At 44.7% G+C, this 16531-nt stretch overlaps 1 protein-coding gene across 1 annotated transcript in view; it reads left to right on the top strand.

Moving 5' to 3' along the window:
• Positions 1 to 16454, top strand: part of LOC138468430 (zinc finger protein 585A-like) — a 375431-nt gene extending 358977 nt beyond the window's left edge. The window contains exons 6-7 of the mRNA XM_069608989.1: positions 13729 to 13909; positions 13997 to 16454. Coding sequence (XP_069465090.1) covers positions 13729 to 13909; positions 13997 to 15504 — 1689 coding nt within the window. The 3' untranslated portion in view covers positions 15505 to 16454. The remainder of the gene's footprint in view (positions 1 to 13728; positions 13910 to 13996) is intronic.
• Positions 16455 to 16531: the final 77 nt, after the last annotated feature.

Raw genomic sequence — 16531 nt, 5'->3', positions numbered from 1 at the left:
GCACCATTATACCTCTGCACTAGACTTGCACCAGTATAGCTCAGCACCAGACTTGCACCATTATACCTCAGCACTAGACTTGCACCAGTATAGCTCTGCACTAGATTTGCACCATTATACCTCAGCACCAGACTTGCACCATTATGCCTCAGCACTAGACTTGCACCATTATGCCTCAGCACTGGACTTGCATGATTATACTTCAGCTCTAGACTTGGACCATTATACCTCAGCACTAGACTTGCACCATTATACCTCAGCACTAGACTTGCACCATTATACCTCATCTCTAGACTTGCACCATTATACCTCAGCTCTAGACTTGCACCATTATACCTCAGCACTAGACTTGCACCATTATGCCTCTGCACTAGACTTGCACCACTATACCTCAGCATTAGACTTGCACCATTATACCTCAGCGCTAGACCTGCACCAGTATACCTCAGCACTAGACTTGCACCATTATACCTCAGCATTAGACTTGCACCATTATACCTCAGCGCTAGACCTGCACCAGTATACCTCAGCACTAGACTTGCACCAGTATACCTCAGCACTAGACTTGCACCAGTATAGCTCAGCACCAGACGTGCACCATTATACCTCAGCACTAGACTTGCACCAGTATAGCTCTGCACTAGACTTGCACCATTATACCTCAGCACCAGACTTGCACCATTATGCCTCAGCACTAGACTTGCACCATTATACCTCAGCACTAGACTTGCACCATTGTACCTCAGCACTAGACTTGCACCATTATACCTCAGCGCTAGACCTGCACCATTATACCTCAGCACTAGACTTGCACCAGTATACCTCAGCACTAGACTTTCACCATTATACCTCAGCACTAGACTTGCACCAGTATAGCTCTGCACTAGACGTGCACCATTATACTTCAGCACTAGACTTGCACCATTGTACCTCACCACTAGACTTGCACCATTGTACCTCAGCACTAGACCTGCACCAGTATACCTCAGCACTCGACTTGCACCAGTATACCTCAGCACTAGACTTGTACCATTATACCTCAGCACTAGACTTGCACCAGTATAGCTCTGCCCTAGACTTGCACTATTATACCTCAGCACTAGACTTGCACTATTATGCCTCAGCACTAGACTTGCACCAGTATAGCTCTGCACTAGACTTGCACCATTATACCTCAGCACTAGACTTGCACCATTATACCTCAGCACTAGACTTGCACCATTATACCTCATCACTAGACTTGCACCAGTATAGCTCTGCACTAGACTTGCACCATTATACCTCAGCACTAGACTTGCATCATTATACCTCAGCACTAGACTTGCACCATTATACTTGCAGTACTAGACTTGCACCATTATACTTTCAGCACTAGAGTTGCACCATTATACTTTCAGCACTAGACCTGCACCATTATACCTCAGCACTAGACTTGCACGAGTATAGCTCTGCACTAGACTTGCACCAGTATACCTCAGCACTAGACTTGCACCATTATACCTCATCACTAGACTTGCACCAGTATAGCTCTGCACTAGACTTGCACTATTATGCCTCTGCACTAGACTTGTACCATTATTCCTCTGCACTAGACCTGCACCAGTATACCTCAGCACTAGACTTGCACCAGTATACCTCAGCACTAGACTTGCACCATTATACCTCAGCACTAGACTTGCACCATTAGACCTCATCACTAGACTTGCACCATTATACCTCAGCACTAGACTTTCACCATTATACCTCAGCACTAGACCTGCACCATCATGCCTCAGCACTAGACTTGCACCATTTTTCTTCAGCTCTAGACTTGCACCATTATACCTCAGCACTAGACTTGGACCATTTTACTTTCAGCACTAGAGTTGCACCATTTTACTTTCAGCACTAGACCTGCACCATTATACCTAAGTGATAGACTTGCACCATTATACCTCAGCTCTAGACTTGCACCATTATACCTCATCTCTAGACTTGCACCATTATACCTCAGCTCTAGACTTGCACCGTTATACCTCAGCACTAGACTTGCACCATTATGCCTCTGCACTAGACTTGCACCATTATACCTCAGCATTAGACTTGCACCATTATACCTCAGCGCTGGACCTGCACCAGTATACCTCAGCACTAGACTTGCACCATTATACCTCAGCTCTAGACCTGCACCAGTATACCTCAGCACTAGACTTGCACCAGTATACCTCAGCACTAGACTTGCAGCACTATAGCTCTGAACTAGACTTGCACCATTATACTTCAGCACTAGACTTGGACCATTATACCTCAGCACTAGACTTGCACCATTGTACCTCAGCACTAGACTTGCACCATTGTACCTCAGGACTAGACCTGCACCAGTGTACCTCAGCACTAGACCTGCAGCAGTATAGCTCTGAACTAGACTTGCACCATTATACTTCAGCACTAGACTTGGACCATTATACCTCAGCACTAGACTTGCACCATTGTACCTCAGCACTAGACTTGCACCATTGTACCTCAGGACTAGACCTGCACCAGTATACCTCAGCACTAGACTTGCACCAGTATACCTCAGCACTAGACTTGCACCATTATACCTCAGCACTTGACTTGCACCAGTATAGCTCTGCACTAGACTTGCACCATTATACTTCAGCACTAGACTTGGACCATTGTACCTCAGCACTAGACTTGCACAATTGTACCTCAGCACTAGACTTGCAACATTATACCTCAGCACTAGACTTGCACCAGTATAGCTCTGTACTAGACTTGCACCATTATACCTCAGCACTAGACTTGCACCAGTATAGCTCTGCACTAGACTTGCACCATTATACCTCAGCATTAGACTTGCACCATTATACTTCAGCACTAGACCTGCACCAGTATACCTCAGCACTAGACTTGCACCATTATACCTCAGCACTAGACTTGCACCAGTATAGCTCTACACTAGACCTGCACTATTATGCCTCTGCACTAGACTTGCACCATTATGCCTCTGCACTAGACTTGCACCATTATACCTCAGCACTAGACTTGCACCATTATACCTCAGCAGTAGACTTGCACCAGTATAGCTCTGCAGTAGACTTGCACCATTATACCTCTGCACTAGACTTGCACCAGTATAGCTCAGCACCAGACTTGCACCATTATACCTCAGCACTAGACTTGCACCGGTATAGCTCTGCACTAGACTTGCACCATTATACCTCAGCACCAGACTTGCACCATTATGCCTCAGCACTAGACTTGCACCATTATGCCTCAGCACTGGACTTGCACGATTATACTTCAGCTCTAGACTTGGACCATTATACCTCAGCACTAGACTTGCACCATTGTACCTCAGCACTAGACTTGCACCATTGTACCTCAGCACTAGACTTGCACCATTGTACCTCAGCACTAGACCTGCACCAGTATACCTCAGCACTAGACTTGCACCAGTATACCTCAGCACTAGACTTGCACCATTATACCTCAGCACTAGACTTGCACCAGTATAGCTCTGCACTAGGCTTGCACCATTATACCTCAGCACTAGACTTGCACCATTATACCTCAGCACTAGACTTGCACCATTGTACCTCAGCACTAGACTTGCAACATTATACCTCAGCACTAGACTTGCACCAGTATAGCTCTGTACTAGACTTGCACCATTATACCTCAGCACTAGACTTGCACCAGTATAGCTCTGCACTAGACTTGCACCATTATACCTCAGCATTAGACTTGCACCATTATACTTCAGCACTAGACCTGCACCAGTATACCTCAGCACTAGACTTGCACCATTATACCTCAGCACTAGACTTGCACCAGTATAGCTCTACACTAGACCTGCACTATTATGCCTCTGCACTAGACTTGCACCATTATGCCTCTGCACTAGACTTGCACCATTATACCTCAGCACTAGACTTGCACCATTATACCTCAGCAGTAGACTTGCACCAGTATAGCTCTGCAGTAGACTTGCACCATTATACCTCTGCACTAGACTTGCACCAGTATAGCTCAGCACCAGACTTGCACCATTATACCTCAGCACTAGACTTGCACCAGTATAGCTCTGCACTAGACTTGCACCATTATACCTCAGCACTAGACTTGCACCATTATACCTCAGCACTAGACTTGCACCATTGTACCTCAGCACTAGACTTGCACCATTGTACCTCAGCACTAGACCTGCACCAGTGTACCTCAGCACTAGACTTGCACCAGTATACCTCAGCACTAGACTTGCACCATTATACCTCAGCACTAGACTTGCACCAGTATAGCTCTGCACTAGACTTGCACCATTATACCTCAGCACTAGACTTGCACCATTATACCTCAGCACTAGACTTGCACCATTGTACCTCAGCACTAGACTTGCACTATTATACCTCAGCACTAGACCTGCACCATTATACCACAGCACTAGACTTGCACCAGTATACCTCAGCACTAGACTTTCACCATTATACCTCAGCACTAGACTTGCACCAGTATAGCTCTGCACTAGACTTGCACCAGTATACTTCAGCACTAGACTTGCACCATTGTACCTCACCACTAGACTTGCACCATTGTACCTCCGCACTAGACCTGCACAAGTATACCTCAGCACTCGACTTGCACCAGTATACCTCAGCACTAGACTTGTACCATTATACCTCAGCACTAGACTTGCACCAGTATAGCTCAGCACTAGACTTGCACTATTATACCTCAGCACTAGACTTGCACTATTATGCCTCAGCACTAGACTTGCACCAGTATAGCTCTGCACTAGACTTGCACCATTATACCTCAGCACTAGACTTGCACCATTATACCTCAGCACTAGACTTGCACCATTATACCTCAGCACTAGACTTGCACCATTATACCTCAGCACTAGACTTGCACCATTATACTTTCAGCACTAGACTTGCACCATTATACTTTCAGCACTAGAGTTGCACCATTATACCTCAGCACTAGAACTGCACCATTATACCTCAGCACTAGACTTGCACGAGTATAGCTCTGCACTAGACTTGCACCATTATACCTCAGCACTAGACTTGCACTATTATGCCTCAGCACTAGACTTGCACCAGTATAGCTCTGCACTGGACTTGCACCATTATACCGCAGCACTAGACTTGGACCATTATACCTCAGCTCTAGACTTGCACCATTATACCTCAGCACTAGGCTTGGACCATTATACCTCAGCACTAGACCTGCACCATTGTACCTCAGCACTAGACTTGCACCATTATACCTCAGCACTAGACCTGCACCAGTATACCTCAGCACTAGACTTGCACCATTATACCTCAGCACTAGACTTGCACCATTATACCTCAGCACTAGACTTGGACCATTATACCTCAGCACTAGACTTGCACCATTGTACCTCAGCACTATACCTGCACCATTATACCTCAGCACTAGACCTGCACCAGTATATCTCAGCACTAGACTTGCACTATTATACTTCAGCACTAGACCTGCACCAGTATACCTCAGCACTAGACTTGCACCAGTATACCTCAGCACTAGACTTGCACCAAACTTCAGCACTAGACTTGCACCAGTATACCTCAGCACTAGACTTGCACCAGTATACCTCAGCACTAGACTTGCACCATTAGACCTCAGCACTAGACTTGCACCATTATACCTCAGCACAAGACTTGCACCAGTATACCTCAGCACTAGACTTGCACCATTATACCTCAGCTCTAGACATGCACCATTATACCTCAGCACTAGACTTGCACCATTATACCTCAGCACTAGACTTGCACCATTATACCTCAGCACTAGACTTGCACCAGTATAGCTCTGCACTAGACTTGCACTATTATGCCTCTGCACTAGACTTGTACCATTATTCCCCTGCACTAGACCTGCACCAGTATACCTCAGCACTAGACTTGCACCAGTATACCTCAGCACTAGACTTGCACCATTATACCTCAGCACTAGACTTGCACCAGTATAGCTCTGCACTAGACTTGCACCATTAGACCTCAGCACTAGACTTGCACCATTATACCTCAGCACTAGACTTGCACCATTAGACCTCATCACTAGACTTGCACCATTATACCTCAGCACTAGACTTTCACCATTATACCTCAGCACTAGACCTGCACCATCATGCCTCGGCACTATACTTGCACCATTTTTCTTCAGCTCTAGACTTGCACCATTATACCTCAGCACTAGACTTGGACCATTATACTTTCAGCACTAGAGTTGCACCATTTTACTTTCAGCACTAGAGTTGCACCATTTTACTTTCAGCACTAGACCTGCACCAGTATACCTGAGTGCTAGACTTGCACCATTATACCTCAGCGCTAGGTTTGCACCATTATACCTCAGCGCTAGGTTTGCACCATTATACCTCATCTCTAGACTTGCACCATTATACCTCAGCTCTAGACTTGCACCATTATACCTCAGCACTAGACTTTCACCATTATGCCTCTGCACTAGACTTGCACCATTATACCTCTGCACTAGACTTGCACCATTATACCTCAGCACTAGACTTGAACCAGTATAGCTCTGCACTAGACTTGCACCATTATACCTCTGCACTAGACTTGCACCAGTATAGCTCTGCACTAGACTTGCACCATTATACCTCAGCACTAGACTTGCACCAGTACAGCTCTGCACTAGACTTGCACCATTATACCTCAGCACTAGACTTGCACCATTATGCCTCAGCACTAGACTTGCACCATTATGCCTCAGCACTAGAATTGCACGATTATACCTCAGCTCTAGACTTGGACCATTATACCTCAGCACTAGACTTGCACCATTGTACCTCAGCACATGACCTGCACCATTGTACCTCAGCACTAGACCTGCACCATTGTACCTCAGCACTAGACCTGCACCATTGTACCTCAGCACTAGAACTGCACCAGTATACCTCAGCACTAGACTTGCACGAGTATAGCTCTGCACTAGACTTGCACCATTATACCTCAGCACTAGACTTGCACCATTATGCCTCAGCACTAGACTTGCACCATTATGCCTCAGCACTAGACTTGCACGATTATACTTCAGCTCTAGACTTGGACCATTATACCTCAGCACTAGACTTGCACCATTGTACCTCAGCACATGACCTGCACCATTGTACCTCAGCACTAGACCTGCACCATTGTACCTCAGCACTAGACCTGCACCATTGTACCTCAGCACTAGACCTGCACCATTGTACCTCAGCACTAGAACTGCACCAGTATACCTCAGCACTAGACTTGCACGAGTATAGCTCTGCACTAGACTTGCACTATTATACCTCAGCACTAGACTTGCACTATTATGCCTCAGCACTAGACTTGCACCAGTATAGCTCTGCACTAGACTTGCACCATTATACCTCAGCACTAGACTTGCACCATTATACCTCAGCACTAGACTTGCATCATTATACCTCAGCACTAGACTTGCACCATTATACTTTCAGTACTAGACTTGCACCATTATACTTTCAGCACTAGAGTTACACCATTATACTTTCAGCACTAGACCTGCACCATTATACCTCAGCACTAGACTTGCATGAGTATAGCTCTGCACTAGACTTGCACCATTATACCTCAGCACTAGACTTGCACCATTGTACCTCAGCACTAGACCTGCACCATTATACCTCAGCACTAGACTTGCACCATTATACCTCAGCACTAGACTTGTACCAGTATAGCTCTGCACTAGACTTGCACCATGTTTCTTCAGCTCTAGACTTGCAACATTATACCTCAGCACGAGACTTGCACCATTATACCTCAGCATTAGACTTGCACCATTATACTTCAGCACTAGACTTGCACCATTATACCTCAGCACTAGACCTGGACCATTATACCTCAGCACTAGATCTGCACCATTATACCTCAGCACTAGACCTGCACCAGTATACCTCAGCACTAGACTTACACCATTATACCTCAGCACTAGACTTGCACCATTATACCTCAGCACTAGACTTGCACCATTTTTCTTCAGCTCTAGACTTGCACCATTATACCTCAGTACGAGACTTCCACCATTATACCTCAGCATTAGACTTGCACCATTATACTTCAGCACTAGACTTGCACCATTATACCTCAGCACTAGACTTGCACCATTATACCTCAGTACTAGACTTGCACCATTATACTTCAGCAATAGACTTGCACCATTATACCTCAGCACTAGACTTGCACCATTCACCGCAGCACTAGACTTGCACCATTATACCTCAGCACTACACTTGCACCATTATACCTCAGCTCTAGGACCGCGCCATTATACTTTCAGCACTAGACCTACCCCATTATACTTTCAGCACTAGACTTGCACCATTATACCTCAGCACTAGACTTGCACCATTCACCGCAGTACTAGACTTGCACCATTATACTTCAGCAATAGACTTGCACCATTATACCTCAGCACTAGACTTGCACCATTCACCGCAGCACTAGACTTGCACCATTATACCTCAGCACTACACTTGCACCATTATACCTCAGCTCTAGGACCGCGCCATTATACTTTCAGCACTAGACCTACCCCATTATACTTTCAGCACTAGACTTGCACCATTATACCTCAGCACTAGACTTGCACCATTCACCGCAGCACTAGACTTGCACCATTACACCTCAGCACTAGACCCGCACCATTATACTTTCAGCACTAGACCTAAACCATTATACTTCAGCACTAGGCTTACATAACTTTTTGGTTTAAAGTAATTTCAGTATATATTGGGATCTGGACCATCTCGATGTGATGGCTCCTCCCCTGGAATTTTTGTTGCATTTTTTTTTATAGTGGGCAAACCCCCATACACACACACCCCAAATGCTCCCCTCACACCTCCAGTACACATTCATTTTTAAATTCACGAGTCACATTGGACTAGCAAACAAGTCTTTCATTGGTCTCTGCTCACACAGCTGGTTGGTTCCGGGAGAGAAGGCTCCAGACATTACATGATGGCTTCAAGACCGCTTCGCTTTAGTCACCCGGTGACAATGGCGGGGAGAATCTGTTGTGAGTCTGTGTTGGCAGAACAGCATCTGCAAATTGCTGCCAAAACAAGCATCTGGGGTTACATATCCCCTGGCCCCCTCTCCTAGCAGAGGTCCCCTCAGCCCCCCCAAGAATGAACAGACATTACATTTATGGCTTTGCAGTTGGAAGTGATGGAATATATTCTGGTTGAAGTCAGTATGTGAGAAAGCTTTTGTAGTATTGTACTTATCTATCTGCACTGGGTGCACACAGTGCTGCTGATGGTAGAACACAGCTATGTCCTATAGAATGTGATGGGACCTGAGCGTTCCAAGTGTTACAGTTGGGACACAGGATGGGAGAACCTTACATGGAAGGATGCCATCCGTTTAGCTCCCTGCCTTTTCTTTATAACTAGCCCTGTAACTCTGTAACTAAGTAATAAACGTACTCCTTTTATATATACTGGTCTCCTGTGCCTTACCTGAATCCAGATGTCTTTTTACCATCCCCGATACTATAAATGGCGACGAGGATGGGATTAACAGGTGTTTCCTGGTTCCAGATAAATTACTACATATATCCTGTTGATCCCAAGATAAAAGGACCCCTGCAGTCCATCTGCTGACTCCTAACGTGAAGAAAATGCTTTTGCCAGCTGTCCATGATGAGCCCAGCAGTGATGATGCCCAGCGCCGGCTTCCCATGTGAGGATTTCCTTGTATCCTGCGCAAGGTATAAGTCCTGCTATTTTATATTTATATGGCAGGCAGCCAGCACGCAAAAGACTAAAGAGGAGCATCCCGTTTTGCTATCAATTAAGGTTCTGTGCGGCATGGCTGGGGAGTTGCAGCAGCGTTTACATTGAGGGCTGGGTTGCCCATTGCGGCTGCTGAGTTACAGGGCTATGGAAGGATTGAGATCCCCTGTGTGTGCAGCTGCTAATAAAGTACTGTGCGTGTATGTGCAGCGCTGATGGGAAATGTGCTATTCTCTGCACCAAAGTACTATGAATCCTCGGTTATCATTGCCGTTGTGCGTGGCATTTTATTTCTGAGACTGTGCCAAATACTATGAAAACGTTTTTATGGAGATAACGCTGCGCGAGTAGAAGCAATGTTGTGTACTTGGAACCTGATTGTGTGCTGTGAGATTGGACGGCTGTATAGTGCGAGCACAGCACGACTGTTATGTGATGCCGCATGCAGCCCCGTGTTGATGCTGAAAGGGTGTTGGCGAAGCCCCGAATTCTGCTGGGCGAGTGTTCCCGGCATGACGTCCTTTTCCATATTATGATCCTGAGGACAGAGGCAGCTGAACGTCACGATTGCAGGTGTTCGTTTTCAAAGCTGTGTGAGGTCCACAGAGCTTTGAAATGCATCAGAAAAAGTCGAGGCAAGGTCCTTACAGCGCGTTGTGCGCGATGACATTACAGGAAGGAAACATGAACAACGTTGTCACCTGTTTCAACGTGTGTCTTTTAGTTGTGGCTGCGTGTGTTTAACCAGCCGACAGCACGTTTTGAATGGATTTTGGATGTTGCAGGATATTTATGAAATGAATGCCGTTCCGTTTGCTGCTGTGGTTACAGTGGGTTGGCAGTACTTCATGGAGAAACGGACGAATTGACAGCTACTGTCCGTGAGTCAAGGTTAAAGGTTAATGATTTACTTAGCCATTACCCTGCCAGAAGTTATTTATGATACAAAATGAAGGGGGCATTAGCAATGCCTTTCACACTAATGAAAGCGGTGTTTATTCCACGTGTAATTCATGGACATTTTACTTTTAGGTACAGAAATGTTTCTGGCTGATTTCTCATGTGTAATTTATGCACTTATGTTTAATAGTAATGCAATTGTATAATGCTTGAAACTAATAGGAAGCAGTCAGTGTTGCCATAATCTGAATGTTTAGGGTATGTGCCATGGTAGTATATGTTACCTTGCATTGATGCATATGCCAATATCTAAAAGGGTGACAGAGTGCAATTGCTGATTGCATTCACTTTACGAGGGAGAGTGGTTGTGTGGGTTTATGCATAACACTATATCACACCAACAACCTAAACAACAAACAACACAAAGAAAAAGAAAATGTTTAACAATATTATAGGATTTTCAGGTCTCCAGATGCTGCAATTCATATATATTTGCAATGCATATTGATATTTTAAATGTGTATCAATCCAAAGGGGAATCATGTTATTAATGATATATTATCCATGATGTGGATTGTAATAAGTATCATTGAAGTGTCACAGCATCATTCTGATGCCATGTCATACATGAGTGAAAATATTGAGTGATTTTCATGTTAAATGAGTGAGCCCTATGGTTATATGTGACAGATGTTGCGTGGTAGGTATACCATTTTTTGGGCATATTACTTATGGCATGCATATGAATATTTTACGGGTTTATTTTCCTTGGCCTAACATGTTTTTTAAACCTTGGATGCTTTCATTTTTTGGCTGCATTCAAAACAATTTTGTTTTCAAAGATCATTTGCACTTGGACTCAGATCTGATCAGTCTCTGTCGCGCGCTGTTCTTTTCCAGCTGCGTTGTTTTAATGTGATCTTTGTTTTGTGAGTTTTCTTTTCTGCATTTTCCCACTTTTCATTGTTTCTTATGGCAGGGTGTGTATGTGAATATGTGATGGCGCAAACCACAGGGGTTTCGGAGAGGAATGGTGGTGTATGTAGTTATGCAGTTATGGTTGTGAGGCAAATGTTGATAAGGATAAAATATATGGTCCATGTGAATGTTGGATAGTTCCTGATGGTTGTGTGAGTACGCGGTGGTGCTGGGTGTGGCAGACCCTTGTCTCCATGTGGCAGGTGGAGTGGGAGGAGATACGCTTTAATGGTTGAGAGTGTGGCAAGGAACGTATGTGCTCGCAAGTGGCAGTTGTGAGGCCCGGGAGTGGCAGTCCCGGGCAGGTGGTGATTTGTGTACTTTATTGTTTTGATTGTTAGTTACGTGAATGTGGATATGCTTTCTTGGTTGCGAATGTTGTACAGGTTTTACGGATGTGCAGGAGTGTGTAATTTTGAAAGCCTCTTTTAATGCTTGGTTTGTGATACTTTGTTTGGTGTTCAATTGAAGAGAGGGAGATGTGTAGTATTGTACTTATCTATCTGCACTGGGTGCACACAGTGCTGCTAGTAGAATACAACTATGTCATATAGAATGTGATGGGACCTGAGCGTACCAAGTGTTACAGTTGGGACACAGGATGGGAGAACCTTACATGGAAGGATGCCATCTGTTTAGCTCCCTGCCCTTTCTTATTAACTAGCCCTGTAACTACAAATAAACTTACTCCTTTTATATACACAAGTCTCCTGTGCCTTACCTGAATCCAGATGTCTTCTTACCATCCCCGATACTACAACTTTCTTTCATTTTGGTAGTAATAGTTCTCAAAAAATTAAATTGGGTTTGTATGTATGGCGCGCTGTGCTGGAGTCCAGCCTTTAACCCTCAATGTTTAGTGATGTCTTGTTCACAGCACAGAGGGTTCAGGGGCTTTCTGAGATTGAACCTTGGTTGCAATTATCAGAATCCACAAAACAAAGGGGTATGGATCGGACTGCAGGAAACTGGCAAGTAACATAACCACTTGCACACACTCCTTAACAATGAAACAGAGTGTCCCCTCCTGAAAACGACTCACTATGCTCTTGGGTGCCAAAATCTTCGAAATAAATATAAATGACACTATTCCTGCTCAAACTCACCTCTGTGACATTACATGTTATGACTAGAGCACCACTACTCTGCCTCCTATCAGGGTGTCTGTCCCCAGCAGATGGCACCGTAGTATTCAAGGTGTTGTTCGTTACTACGTGAGTAATTAACTCATGCACATCACTACTACTGAGAACCAGTCTGCATGTTACAAGTGATGCCTGAGTGTGTGAACGTGTTAAAACTAATAATGTGCCTCTCCTTTTATTCCAATAGGTGATTGATGGCCCGGAAAATGCAACGACAGTCATTGTAAAATTCCCTGGACTAATGAACTGCAAACCTTCAAACCAGCTTTACAAACTAATGATAGCTACAGTGTGTGATAATGATGGCAACAGTGTGTGATAATGATGGCAACAGTGTTTGATAATGATGGCAACAGTGTTTGATAATGATGGCTACAGTGTGTGATAATGATGGCAACAGTGTTTGATAATGATGGCAACAGTGCTTGATAATGATGGCAACAGTGCTTGATAATGATGGCAACAGTGCTTGATAATGATAGCAACAGTACTTGATGTGCAGTAATACAAGTCTTTTTGTTTTGTATATTATTCCTGTGAGAACACACATGAGTGCTCCTTTATACACATTCTGAATGTAAGGGTAGTTTGTTTAAAGAATTGTTTTGAAACCCCAGTAAATTCAAAATAACAGTATCCATGCACTGAATATTTTAAAAGCTTCAGGGGAAAAAGCTGGGTTGTCACCAGAAATTATCTCCAGATGAGAAAGCTCCCCTGTGCCCTGATTTGTATAAAAAGTTCAGTGGAAAGGGTCCTCTTACAAAGTAAACTGGTGAGCAAACCTCACACGTGCACAGAATGTGGAGAATGTTGCCATCTCAAGAACATACATATTGCCCACATGAGGACACAGGGGAAAATATGTATCAGTGCACTGAATTTGGGAATAATGTTCACTTGCATAATACACTTATCTGCCAACAGCAAGTACATACTGGCCAGAAACCCCATGTGTGCACTGAATGTGGGAAAGGGTTTGCTCGGAAGGGACATTTTATGAACCACCAGAGAACACATACAGGTACGAAACCTTATGTGTGCCCTGAATGTGGGAAAGAGTTTGCTCAGAGGCATCAGCTTACTGCCCACCTGGCAACACATACAGGTGAGAGACCTCATGAGTGCACTGAATGTGGGACTTGGTTTTCTCAGAAGGGAACTCTTACTATCCACCAGAGAAGACAACATACAGGTGAGAAACCTCATGAGTGCACTGAATGTGGGAAAGGGTTTGCTCATGTGGGTCAACTTTCTAGGCACCAGAGAACACATACAGGTGAGAAACCACATGAGTGCACTGAATGTGGGAAAGGGTTTGCTCAGAGGCATCAGCTTACTGCCCACCTGGCAACACATACAGGTGAGAGACCTCATGAGTGCACTGAATGTGGGACTTGGTTTTCTCAGAAGGGAACTCTTACTATCCACCAGAGAAGACAACATACAGGTGAGAAACCTCATGAGTGCACTGAATGTGGGAAAGGGTTTGCTCATGTGGGTCAACTTTCTAGGCACCAGAGAACACATACAGGTGAGAAACCACATGAGTGCACTGAATGTGGGAAAGGGTTTGCTCAGAGGCATCAGCTTACTGCCCACCTGGCAACACATACAGGTGAGAGACCTCATGAGTGCACTGAATGTGGGAAAGGGTTTGCTCAGAAGGGAGATCTTACTATCCACCACAGAACACATACAGGTGAGAGACCCCATGAGTGCAGTGAATGTGGCAAATGGTTTGTTAGGAAGGGACATCTTATTAACCACAAGAGAACACATACAGGTGAGAAACCTTATAAGTGCACTGAATGTGGGAACGGGTTTGCTGAGAAACGAGCGCTTACTCGTCACCAGAGAACACATACAGGTGAGAAACCTTACACATGCACTGAATGTGGGAAAGGCTTTGCTGAGAAGAGAGAGCTTATTAACCATCTGAGAAAACATACAGGTGAGAGACCTCATGTGTGCACTGAATGTGGGAAAGGGTTTGCTCAGAAGGAATATCTTACTATCCACCAGAGAACACATACAGGTGAGAGACCTTATGAGTGCACTGAATGTGGAAAAGGGTTTGTTAGGAAGGGATATCTTATTAGCCACCAGAGAACACATACAGGTGAGAGACCTCATGAGTGCATTGAATGTGGGAAACGGTTTGCTTGGAAGTCGCAGCTTGCTGGCCACCAGAGAACACATACAGGTGAGAAACCTCATGTGTGCATCGAATGTGGGAAAGGGTTTGCTCAGAAGGGAGATCTTACTATCCACCAGAGAACACATACAGGTGAGAAACATCATGTGTGCACTGAATGTGGGAAAGGATTTGTTCAGAAGAGAAATCTAATTAACCACCAGAGAACACATACAGGTGAGACACCTTATGTGTGCACTGAATGTGGGAAATGCTTTGCTCAGAAGGGATCTCTTACTCGCCACCAGAGAACACATACAGGTGGGAAACCTCATGTGTGCACTGAATGTGGAAGAAGCTTCAGCCTGAGCAGTAACCTTATTAGGCACCAGCGTGAACATAAACTTGAGTATCCATTTCAGTGCACTTCATATGGGAAGTACTTCAGTACGCAGGATGAGCTTATCCACCAGGAGAGAGGACATGTAGCTGGAGAAATCTCCTCTACAATTGAAGCTTCAGAGGGGAGGAGATGCTTCTTCAATGGGATAGCGTTTGGCTTGTGACTAAAACTGTGAGGAACCTGCCTGCACAGCTGCTCCAGATTTACTTTGGCACACAACTAGTGGCTGATTATGGTTGGTTAAATCTCTGCTGTTTGAAATGCTTCCCTTCTTGAATATTCCAAAAGGAGACTGTACCTTCTGTGATAGGGGGCCCATCCTATGGAACACTTGCCTAAAGTAATGGGCACCAACCTTTTGAAACAGCTTAAAGACCCAGTGGTGGAATCAATGACTATAGGCCCTCATTGGATAAATGGGGGGAACTGTCCTATGATCTGTAGAGAAACTGTAAAGAACAAAGACATGTTTTATTTTACATGAATTTCTATGTGCAGAGAAGCGTGAATTACAAGAGGTATCATTTGTCTATTACTTCGTTTACAAAAAGCCTCTACTGGGAATGAGAATAACATTTTTACACTGCTATAACGTAATTTTACTTTCAAATTCAAAGCATAGGGATTAAAACATTCTAAATGTAAATTATCTGAAGCCCACCTTAATACACTGGGAGGAAGCAGGATTCTCATATGGATAATAAGACTTAAGCTTGGCACAACACATGTGAAAAGGCCATGTTTGTAGAGGGGGAAAATGCTTGTTTCCATGAAATGAATGCCTGGAACGCCCTCCTCGCTGGACGCTGCAGTGCTCAACTTTTGCAACAAATTCTACAGCACTACGGTCTCCTCAGGATCCCCTCTTGAGCTTCACACTATTTCCTCTCTCTAGTGGAACACTTTTCACCTCAGGACCCCCTCTAGTGTATTACACTGTTGCCTATCTCTAGTGGAACACTCTTCTCCTCGGGATCCCCTCTAGTGCATTACACTATTGCCTATCTCTAGTGGAACACTCTTCTCCTCGGGATCCCCTCTAGTGCATTACACTATTGCCTATCTCTAGTGGAACACTCTTCCCCTCGGGACCCCCTCTAGTGTATTACACTATTGCCTATCTCTAGTGGAACACTCTTCCCCTCGGGACCCCCTCTAGTGTATTACACTATTGCCTATCTCTAGTGGAA

This window comes from Ambystoma mexicanum, chromosome 4q (assembly GCF_040938575.1).
Source record: "Ambystoma mexicanum isolate Mex_15411 chromosome 4q, UKY_AmexF1_1, whole genome shotgun sequence".
Lineage (NCBI taxonomy): Eukaryota > Metazoa > Chordata > Amphibia > Caudata > Ambystomatidae > Ambystoma > Ambystoma mexicanum.
This window is presented reverse-complemented; position numbering and strand designations above follow the sequence as displayed.